Raw genomic sequence first — 12,124 nt, forward strand, 5'->3', positions numbered from 1 at the left:
GTGTAATAACCTTAATCCCAAGCACATAGATGGACAGACAAATGGCAACTCACAGGTTTCGAGAGCACACACAGTGCTATAAACAGCCTGATTAAACGGCCCATGTAGCAGAGAAACATGTTGCTGTTCACATTGTTTTTTTATTTTTAATAAAACTACTTTTATTATTAATTAGCTTCCTCTCCAATATTTGATTTGGGCAATTTCCCGGACCCCAAACTGTGCTCTCACTATATGCTGGGATTGATTCACTGTACCCGATACCTCTTCTGATGTAGCTAGCGAGATCCAAAGTGATTTGTTAATGCTTCCTCATGTGACTTTATAGCACTGTGTGTGCTCTCCAAACCTGTGAGTTGCCATTTGTCTGCCAATCTATGTGCTTGGGATTAACATTATTACACCATTAGGCATCTCTTTCTTGTCTTCCAGGACTTTTTATTATCATTCACCATCTTTGGGAGTGCTGCCTCATTACTTCTCAATCCACTGTGGGAAGGGTCTGCCTATTGGAAGACTACACTCTGGACTCTCTTAGTTTATAAATGACATGCTCTAACAAATTAGACTAGAATGTCCCTTTAAATATTTTAAAAAAATAAGTGTGAAATTTTAGCTCCCATAAACAATTGGACACCACCATGTTGTTGTCTAAGTTTCCTTCTCAGCTGAGGCCACTTAGGAACAGTTATGAATGGGTCACTATGGTGTGTAGTCAATGACTGTGTGTAACCATATTAAATTTGAAGGGACAAAATAAATAAAAAAGTATATTGCAAAGTGAATAGAAATTCCACATGTACACAGTGTAGAATTAGAAAAGTTTAAATAAATCTTCCAAAAAAAATGTGCTGTCTTAATGGATTGGAATGAAGCTATTGCATTGCGCTATTGCACAAACGCATTTGAAAGCTTGTAATAATAAAAAAAAAATTAGAAAAAAAGTTACTTGCAAATATATTCAATCTCTGTGCTCCTGATGCTTCCAGTTTACATTAATGAAAGAAAATGCAGCTGTAAACCATAATCAAGTTGCTGTTCCAAACTCAAGATAATAGCCACACTTTTAATGGATCTTTGGTTTGACTTTGAAACTAAAGGTTCATGAGCAAGCCTACAACCACAAACTTAAGAAGCAGTTCCTGCTTCTTATCCTCAGAGGTGGCGGAAAAAAAATCACTCTAAACTTACTTCTTTGTGGTGACTCAAAGGCATTGCTCTTGCATGACTGGTTGTGCAACACCTGGGGTGGAATTGATGGCTCTCTAGCTAGTTGAGTCAAGATATCTAGACATTATTCAAAAACTAATATGCCAACTTACAGAAATGTCTATATTTTGACACATATCCTACCTAATATTCACCGGGATCCCATTCCTAATTATCCAGTGATAGACATTTACTAAGATAATTTACCTTTAAGGTGGTAGAATGGGGAGTAGTCAAATTTTAGCAATTTTTCCTTGAGGATGATTGGTCTCACTTAGCTTTATTTTCTAGTTTTTGTTTTTCTGAATAATATTTCCCAACATAAAGCTTTTTTGAAAACAAATATTTCATCATTCCATTTATAATTTAGTAATATGGGGAAAATGATCAGAGGCTCAAATAGTTTTGCAATACACTAAATATCTATGTAAAGTATCGGAAGGTTTTTGTGGCTTTTATTGCTGATATTAACTATTGCATCTCACACAAGCATATTAAATCTTTACAGTGTCTCTCTTACTGAACAAATGATAAATATTTTTTGTTAAATTTGATTTTGATCTTAATCTAACAACTAATTTCTCTCTGTTCTTAGGTGTCCTCGCCATCCTTATTCCCCGGTTGGACCTGGTCATCTCTCTGGTGGGGTCAATAAGCAGCAGTGCCCTGGCTCTTATCATTCCTCCAGTGTTGGAGATTCTCACTTTTTACTCAGAAGGCCTCAGTCGCTGGGTCATTGCAAAGGACATTCTTATCAGCATTGTGGGGTTTTTGGGGTTTTTGTTGGGAACATATGTAACCTTATGGGAATTGTTTACACCAAATGCCCTTCCAAGTCTCAATTACACGTATGCAGTCCAGTGAGTTTAGGCTATATGAAGCTATTACAATCAACATTGTCCACCTGCAGCTATTTTTTTTCTTTTCATTGTGATTCTAAAAGAGTTGAGTGGACACAAGCATTTATTAAATTGTTCTCTTGATGGCCCTGTGTTACTCATATAGCTTCTTTACTTACGTCAGTGAATGTATGTAATACTATAGCTGCCAGTGACAACAGGTATTAATTGTTGACAGATGTAAATTGTACGGTTCTACCTATGTTTACTTTGCACAAATTGTTTACTGAGTTAGGGTTTACTTTGATAAAGCACAGGGGATTTAGTCAGTGGCTACAACCCTCTTTAATAGCCTTCCTACAATGTAATTGGCTCATTACTTAATAGATTGGGGTCAATTTATTATATGTCGAGCAGACATGAATCGCTGTAGTGAATCATGTTCGTCCGACATTGCTAAAGATGCATACGCTGTTGGCATTTAACATTGCACAAGCATTTCTGGTGAAATGCTTGTGCAATGACGCCCCCTGCAGGGGGTGTCAATCATCCCAATTGGTTCGGGTTGATTGCAGTACTAAAAGGTGGTGGACCGCTGCTTCTTAACTTATGTTTACGCCGAGATGGAAACTACTGACTTAGACAGCAGCTCCACTGCTTATTAAATCTACCCCATTGTTTGTTATGCATTTCATTGGACTGGCTTCTTTGCCTTCAAAGTTCCCTATGTTGTTCTTTAAAGTGAAGCAGTTTTAGTATAAAGTATTTTGGCTTTTAAGGGGGTTTTGGCAGAGAAATTCTTCTTACAGCAGCCTCTTGGATAACACAGCAGATAATCTTTGTTCTGAAGGCTTATTAAAAAAAAATCACTGAGACCTCAATAATCTTATAAGGGAAACAATAGTAGTTTACTATATTTTATTTTTTTGGTCAGCTTAGCTTTTATGTCTCTATTTTTATTTTAAAATTTTAGAAAATGTAAAAAATATAATTTATAATCTCTACAAATTAAATTATTAGAGTATTGTTTGGGAACATCAAATAGATCTTGATTTTCTGTTTATCATTTTGGTATTTTTAGTTTTCTAGTAGAATTAAAAAACAAAGTAGGGTTGTACTTTTCACGTCTTGAACCAAAACACTGAAATAAGTTGGTACATGAACATTTTTTGAATGTTGTTTAGAAAATGTATGCATGTTTTGATCTTTGGCGGAGACCCAGATATCTTGCGCAGCAAATGGGATCTAAGTCCATAAAGTATTGAATTACTCTTGCAGCAGTGAAATAGTCGAGAGTGGCAGTGTCAAGTTACATTAGGTGCCAAAACCCCATAAACCATTGTGATGTTATTTATGAATTTGGTTGACCATTGTGATGTTATGAAATAGTTTCAGTATAAAGTATTTCGGTTTTAAAAGGGATTTTGCCAGAGAAAGTCCCTTTCTTCTTCTTTCAGCCGCCTCTTGGATCTAATTCCATAAAGTATTAAATTACTCTCGCAGCAGTGAAATAGTTGAGAGTTGTAAGTATCAAGTTACATTAGGTGCCAAAACCCCATAAACCATTGTCATGTTATTTATGAATTTGGTTCCCAAGAATTGATTGTAATTTTATGTTAAATTGTATTTGCAAGAATTCATGCCACACATAAATAAGACTCCTTACACAGACCATAAAGGACACTGACAAGACTCCAGGGTGTGAGCTTAGCTTTATACATTGGCTTTTGTGGCATAGCAGTTTCATATTTCATGCAGCTTAAAACAGATATTTATCATAATTGCATTAGGTTCTCAGTTGTGGACTACACTACTTTTAAAGTCAATGTGAGATATATTAGTAGGTGGTTACTTTATACCTTTACTTCCCAAAGGGTTAGTGGCACTGCTGATCCCATATATATGTGATCCACAGACTTACTGCACCAGCCTGCCTAAATAATAAATAGATTTTAATTTATTATTTTTAAATATAAATAATTAACTGGTTTTGCTACTCTACAAGTGATAAGCAAAAAGATTGGGACGCACAACAAAATTGGATTGGTTGAAATTAACTAAACGCACTATAGAGGTTTGGAAATGTTACCATGTAGTCTAATACCCGGGGATGTCTTAGACATCTGGCATCCTGAGTTTATTAGTCAATACAAAATATTTATTTTTTATTTTTCTATGAAGTTTTATGAATATGGAAGACCCATATTAAATTGAATACTTAATTTAAGAGACTATTGATAACATCAGTTTTAAGAAACTTTCAACTGTAAATTTTTTTTAAAAAATTTTGAAAAAGAAACCTCTGAGATTTCAGACCATACACTACTTTGTGACTGGTGTGTACGCACTGTGCACATTCAAGGTGGGTACCTGATTAACTTCTCTCTATGCTTTGATATCAAGGGTAGTACCTTTAAGTGCTTTAGTTAAACACATGTAGTACACACTAATATTTACTGGTATGTACAGCCCATACTGTATATTATAATGTTCCTTAAAAATAGTTTTAAATTTACATTTAAAACTACAGTTCATGACAGAAAAAAACTACATTAAATATTTTAGCCCAGGCACAAATGGTTTATATTCCAACTCTAATAAAAATGTAATAAGGAAAGTGATCCATTACAAATAAGTAAAATTATATTGAATGTTTAAACTAAAAACAAGTTTCCCTTCATGTTTTAACATTGAGTGGGGATTGAACTCCCCCCCCCCCCTCAAAAATCTTTGTACATTGAAGTGTATGGATATCTTTTTACATGTATGGTAAATTATTTATTAGAAACTTTTATCATTTCTAAGAACACAGTCACCTTTTTATAGACCGGACAATTTTGTTTGTTTTTTTTTGTTTGTACTGAATCTTAAAGGGATATGAAGCCCAATTTTTTCCAAAAATGTGCCAGCTCCTAAGCTTACAATCTTGCTTTTTCAAATAAAGATACCAAGAGAACGAAGACAATTTGATAATAGGAGTAAATTAGAAAGTTGCTTAAAATTTCATGCTCTATCTGAATCATGAAAGAAAAAAATTGGGTTTCATATCGCTTTTAAAAATAAAATATTGTGGTATGTTTCTTTACAAACATTTTAGATTAACACTGCCTTTATATAATAGGAGCCAAATACAGAATACGTAATTGTTGGATTTAACTAATCATCCAACAATACGTATTTATTTATTTTTTTATTTCATATATGGGAGGATATTTCAAAATCTATTATATATATATTTGTTATGTGTGCTCATCTGCTTAGTAAGCTAGCATTTTCTTTCTAGACTTGTGGAGACTTTTCTCATCAGTAGTGTTTTGGAAGTTGCCCTAATCAACCAGTGAGCATTACTACAGCAAAATCAGTTATAGGTAAACAGACATTACATAATGTTTACCACGCGGATATATTTTAATAGACATAATTTCTGCTCTTTCATATGCACAATAACAGTTTTATAGACTAAAAATAATACTGGCTTGGCAAAGTATTAGTTTTACCATCTCTAAAGGTCTTTATAAGGGTCTTGAACTTAGCTGCATTTTAGTCACATTTGCACAAATCTTTGACTGTATTCTTGAAGATTTTTGTACTGTAACCACTTGGCAAAAACATGGTCAAGAGAGTCTTTGTTGCCTATGACAATTTAAATGTAACTGATATATAATATACTACTGCCTACTGCTGTTTACTGGAAAAGGTTCCATATTTATAAGTCATGTTTGTATCTAGTAAATGATGTGATGTGTTCGTATATGTTAGAATTATAGAAATGTTTTTCACAATGTTTTAACCCATATTAATTACACAATATAAAAATATTATGACAAGAATGTCTTACAGATATTTAGCATTTTTTCATGATAGAAAATGATCTTCTAAACTGTAAATACATTATTTTTAAATAAATAAATATATAAGCCATAAATGTAAAGTAAATCGACAAAGGCTTTGGCCTGAATATTAAAAGTAAAAGTTTACAACTACAAAGTGTGTAATACGACTTATAGATTGTGTACAAACAGAATTCTCTTGGAAGCTGCTTATTTACAATATGGTTGTTGGTTTTCCATTAGGTTTAAAGAAATGTATGAAGGGCGAAGTATTTCTCAAGTTATTAATAGGAATATGTGATGCGCACTTCCACCATAATTTCATCAATGAAAAAGTGGTTGAAGACTTTCCTTGAAAATTGATTTCTATTAGATGCCAGTGGAATAATCTGTGACAACTATTAATCTACGCTATACTGACAACTATCATTTTTGCAGATGTTAAAATTAAGAGGATATATTACAGTTGCACAGCTATTTATTTCCACCATCTCTGGAAAAAAATAACACTTTGCATAAAAAGTAATAGTCAAAATATGGAAAGGTGGGTATTTTCAGAAGTAGAGCCATGAAATTTCCATTTTGATTGATTTTAAATATGCAAAAATTATTCAAGCTGGAGTTGAATAAAAATGTCAAGTATACATGCATACATAGTATATTTTGGAAGGGTTATACTTCATATAATCACAATATTTTGTGCTTTTTGGTTTCAATTATTTTGTGATTTCTAGCTCTTAGAAATGATTGGTCCCATATAATAACGTGTTGAAATACTGAATCTGCTAAACTGATGTAGCTTAAAGTAATACTGTGTTATCTTCTTGTCAAATACTCTCATCTGCCAATAGCTTTTACTGAGGATTTGTAAAAATATTGAGTACTTGTTAGAGAACACAAGCAACTTATCACCCAATAATAGACAGGCATGTACCTTATACTAACATTAAAGGAATATTTAATACAAAGATCTATGGTCGTTGATGATGATAAACAAAATGAATAAGAATACTGTATTGTTTAACTTTCTATGAGTTTTGTAACTAGTGCCTTTAAAAATGTTGCCCAAAACAGTTTCAGAATGTATGGTATATGGTCATTCTAAATTACTACAATAAAAAAACTTAATTGTGGATTTATGTATTCATTCATTTGAATTTATTAACATTTACGCTTTGTGGATTTTTGCCAATACAAAAAATTGGTCATGTTCAGAATTAAAATAGAAATATTTGACATTAGATTTTTATATATATATATATAAAGACAAAAGATGAATGAACCAGTAGAAAGAATCCACTGAATCACTCCTGGGCGCTCACAGTCAAATAAAAGCTATGCCACAAGGTATATACTCTATACCCAGCACCTAATAAAAGTATATATATTTTCAGTAAGAAGTATCCAGCTGCCAAAACCCAAAATAACAGAGGAGACCTATCACTCCTCAATAGAGAACATAAAAAGAAAGGGGCAGGGTGGCGCAGAAAACTCAAACTAAAAAATATATATAATGAATAAATAAATAAAATATGATACAGTTTATAGTAAAATATTATAGCAATATAAAGTTATAAAAAAAAAATATATATAAAATAAATAATATAATATATAGTGTATAATTTTACAAATGTCCATAAGCTATTGAAAATCCTAAACGATCAGAGGTAATCAGGAGCACATCAAATACGGAGAGCAAAGTCTTCAGGTGTTAGTCCCCTATTAGATGTGCACTTACTTGAATGAACCTCAATCACATGAGGTAAGAATGTAGCACTTTCATAAAAGAATGAGGCACTCCCTGTAGAAAAAATAGAATGATCCACTGGATCTCCCAGAGTGCAGGCTTCTGTATCTTGGAATATGGATAGTAGAATCCTCCAAATGTCCTCGTGCTCTCTTTAGTAAGTAGTAACTTCCAATTCCAGTGTTGGTGTCATATAAAGAGAACCAGAAAAGCAAACATAGTGTAAAACTGCTTTAATGGAACATAAATAACACACAATAAGGTACACTCACATAAAAAACCTCAACTAATGAGGTATGAAGAGAGCACATAGATGTAAAAAAGCTGCAGCCCAAGAATTCAATAGGTATCCGCAGTGGGAATCTTAGTTCAAAGGCAAATGCAGGCTCCACAGTTACAGAAGTATCAAACAATTCATACAACAGGTGATGTACCTTCCTTAAAAAATCTTACGCGTTTCGAAGGGTTAAATAAATTAAGTTCCCTTCTTCATCAGAGATACAGGCTATTACAGGACTCACCTATAAATAGTAACCCCAAAAGTAGCTACATTCTTCTTGAGATCCACCGCGCGAGGTTTGAAACGCACGCCGGCATTTTCTGGGTCCGTGACACGCAAGGCGTACTTCCGGACATGCGCATATACCAGGACCTCTGGCTCAGGGTAAACTGTTGTCATAGATACAGACAACATAGATCCCTTAAAAATCGAGACAGCGGTTATGCCTGTATATGCGAGTCAATACCAAGCGGGGCAGACCATACTAAGACTACGCTAGAATCTGTATAAAAACATTGGCATCTTTAAACTATGTAATATATTATATACACACATGCTATAGTAACAAAATGAAAGTACTTGTATATAGCAAGATAAATAAATCTTTCATACAAATATTATTTTACACCTAAACACTATTCATCAGAATAAAATCACATAAAATACATAAAAGACTCCATAAATAATTACATTTATAAAAAGGGAAATTTCATAACACAGCATGTATTAAAAGGGATATATATCGATTAAAGGACATCATATAGAAATAATGGAAATATCAGTTTTTAGGTGTAGATTAAGAATAATAAAAATGTAAAATATAAATATATGTCTATTAATAGACATATATTAATTAATTAAGTTTTATAATACTTAATATTTCTAAAAAGATACTATAAAATATAGATAGATATCAATTAAATAAACCTCAACCTAAAAATGGGGTCAAAATATGAAATACATAATAATAAAAAGTGTATAAATATATATATATCGATATTAACAGTTAGAAAGCAGTTAAAAGTGGATCTATAGGAAAGCAGCAATATCTATATCCACATTTAGTCCAGCTGGGACCCTAGTGTTGAATGCATGGATCCAATACGTCTCTCTTTGTCTAAGGAGAGTTTCCCTATTACCACCCCTAATTCCAGTATTGACATGTTCTAAGATCGTACCTCTCAGGCACTCAGGATTTTCATTGTGTATCCGTCTATAATGTTCGGACAGGTTATGGGATTTCAGACCTTCTTTAATGTTGGTCACATGCTCATAGAGTCGTTTTTTATATGGTCTGGTAGTTCTCCCTATGTACTGGAGATTACAACTACATTGTAGTAGATATACTACATATGTGGTTTTACAGTTGACAAGGTTTTTAATCCTACATTCCTTGCCATTTGAAGTAGAGGTAATACTCTTCGTAGGTTTTTTTCCATGGTACATTCTCTCACATGATACACAATTCAATCTATTGCATCTATAAAATCCTATAGATTCCTTACTTAGCCAATTCTCCTTTCTTTTTGTATCTTTCAATAAACTTGGGGCTATAATGGTTTTTAGGTTTCTATTCCTTCTAAAGATACAGGTTGGTTTAATCCCTATCTTATCCCTCAATAAATCATCCTTCTGAAGGATGTACCAATGCTTTTTCAGGATCTGTTTAATACCTTCTGATCCTTCATTGTAGGTAGAGATAAAACAGGTTTTATTTTCACCAGATTCTTTTTCTCTATCTGGTATTAAAGGGCCAGATATGCTTTTAGGCCTGAATTTCTCTTCTACCTTATTATACGCCTTTTCAATCCATTTCTTTTTGTATCTTTTTTCCAGGAATTTTTTAGTCAATTTATCTGCTTCTATTGTATAATCATCATAGTCTGTACAGTTCCTTCTTATTCTTTCCATTTGTCCCACCGGGATATTCTTTATCCAGGACACATGGTGGCCACTGGAAGCATGAATGTACCCATTACTATCTGTTTCTTTTGTAAATAGTCTTGTTTTTATGGTACTATCTTGATGAAATAAGGTAAGGTCCAAAAATTCTATTTCCTCCTTGCTATGTTTTTCAGTGAACTTAAGATTCATGTCATTAACATTGAGATGTTTAAAGAATTGGGTCAGGGAATCTTCCCCTCCCTTCCATATCAAAACTATATCATCAATGAATCTTAGCCAGATTACAACATTATCATAGAATGGGTTATTATGCCATACATATTTTTCCTCCCAAAATCCCATGTACAGGTTGGCGTAGCTAGGGGCAAATTTAGTGCCCATAGCTGTTCCGCCAACCTGTACATAATAGTCATTTTCAAATAGGAAATAGTTTTTTTCCAAAATAAATTCGATTGCTTCTTTCAAAAATGTCTGTTTATTTAATGCCAGATTTGTGGAAGTATCTAGCCAGTATCCTACTGCTTCAATCCCCAATTTATGTGGGATATTTGTGTACAGGGCTGTTACATCGATTGTAGCCCAAATGTAGTCTGCTTCCCATTTAATCTTGGTTATCTTAGATATAGTATCAGGGGTGTCTTTAATATAGGATTTCACTTTTGATACTATGGGTTGTAAATAATGGTCCACATATTCAGATAGTGGGGAAGTTAAAGAGTCAATTCCAGCAATAATTGGTCGACCCGGAGGGTTCTGTATGTCTTTGTGGACCTTAGGTAAATGATAGAATATTGCCGTTTTAGGCTCCCTTCTATCCAGAAACATGAATTCATCGTTGTTTAAAATCCCCTCATGTTTGGCATTGTCAAGTAAATGAGAGTATTGTTGTACAAAGGTACTAGTGGGATTTTTTTGGAGTTTCCTATAGGTAGTATGATCATCAAGAAGTCTTTTAGCCTCTCTTACATATATCTCCCTGTTTTGAATCACCACTCCACCGCCCTTATCGGCTTCTCTTATCACAATCCCAGCATTTTCAGAAAGAATTTTAATTTCCTCCTTTTCCTTTTTATTGAGGTTGTCATGTCTAATTCTATAGTTCTTGCAGTATTCATCAAATTCCTGACCAACAAGGGTTTCGAAAACCGAAATATAATGACCCTTAGAGTTTAGTGGATAGAAATTGGAGGGTAACTTCAATGTCGAAAATTGTTTGTAAATTATTTTGTTATTTTCCTCCAATTCAGATTCCCCCACATTCTGACCCCCACTGGTCTCTAATTCTTCCAGGATGCACAAAGTATCTAAATCCTCCTTTTCAAGAATAGTATTGTTTTCTACTTTATTTGATTGATCTTTCTGATTTTTGGCAAAATGCCTATCTAATGTGAGTTTCCTCACAAATTTCTGTAGATCAATATATAGAGAGAATGGATTGGGTCCTCTGGTGGGGGCAAAAGATAAACCCTTCCTAAATAAATTTAAAGTATTCTCAGGAAAGGTTTTATCAGTCAGATTAAATATTTTTACACTTTTTAATAATCCCATTCTATATTTGTTCTGTTCCTTTTTGGATTTCCGGCCTCGTACCAATTTCCCTGCTCTACATCCTCTAAATTTCTTTCTAGACCCCTTTTTTGACTTTGCCTTCTCCATTGCGGAGTAGGTGGTCTGTTCCGAGGTTGTTGCTGTGGACTCAAATGTTGGTCCCTGAAGCGTTGTTCCAAAAAAGTCTGTTTATTTGATTTATTATTTCTATTTTGTTCAAAATTTTGTTGTCTTTTTAGTTTTTGCGTATTAATATGGCCCTGTATTCTTAAATCAGTGCCCCCATGTTTAATATGGCTCATTTGTTTATTAGGTACCCTATTTGAGGGAATTCTCTTCCTATTATTAGCCTGGATATTTTTTGAGTGATTTTGAATTACCCCCACTTTGTCATGCTTGTTCTTATTATTATAATTAATATAGTTCCTCCTATTTTGCATTTTCTCTTCTCAATGAGTTGGGGGTTTCCACTTGTTAACCAATAGTGTGCTAGCCATCTGGCATAATGCCAAAGGGCAAACACGGCTATTGGCTAAGAGGTGGGAACGTCACCTCATTGACAAAATAGCGTTTTGCCATGGGCGGCCGAAGGTACTCAGCTCAGTTTAAACTCGCTGCAAATAAAGGAGCTTTCAGCATGAAGTTTTTTGTAGTTCATAACTGAAAGTCCCCTTTTTTATAGGTTTGGTAAATCCTAGCATTTCAATAAATAAATAAATAAAGATCATTAAAAATATGAGTTGCCTATGGGGAAAAAACATATTCT

General features: G+C 33.5%; 1 protein-coding gene across 1 annotated transcript in view; it reads left to right on the top strand.

Moving 5' to 3' along the window:
- The window catches only part of LOC128664034 (proton-coupled amino acid transporter 1), a 495,713-nt gene extending 488,702 nt beyond the window's left edge, over nucleotides 1-7,011 (top strand). Inside the window, exon 11 of the mRNA XM_053718686.1 lies at nucleotides 1,805-7,011. Coding sequence (XP_053574661.1) covers nucleotides 1,805-2,073 — 269 coding nt within the window. The 3' untranslated portion in view covers nucleotides 2,074-7,011. The remainder of the gene's footprint in view (nucleotides 1-1,804) is intronic.
- The last annotated feature ends 5,113 nt before the right edge of the window (nucleotides 7,012-12,124 follow it).

Source organism: Bombina bombina, chromosome 6, assembly GCF_027579735.1.
Source record: "Bombina bombina isolate aBomBom1 chromosome 6, aBomBom1.pri, whole genome shotgun sequence".
Lineage (NCBI taxonomy): Eukaryota > Metazoa > Chordata > Amphibia > Anura > Bombinatoridae > Bombina > Bombina bombina.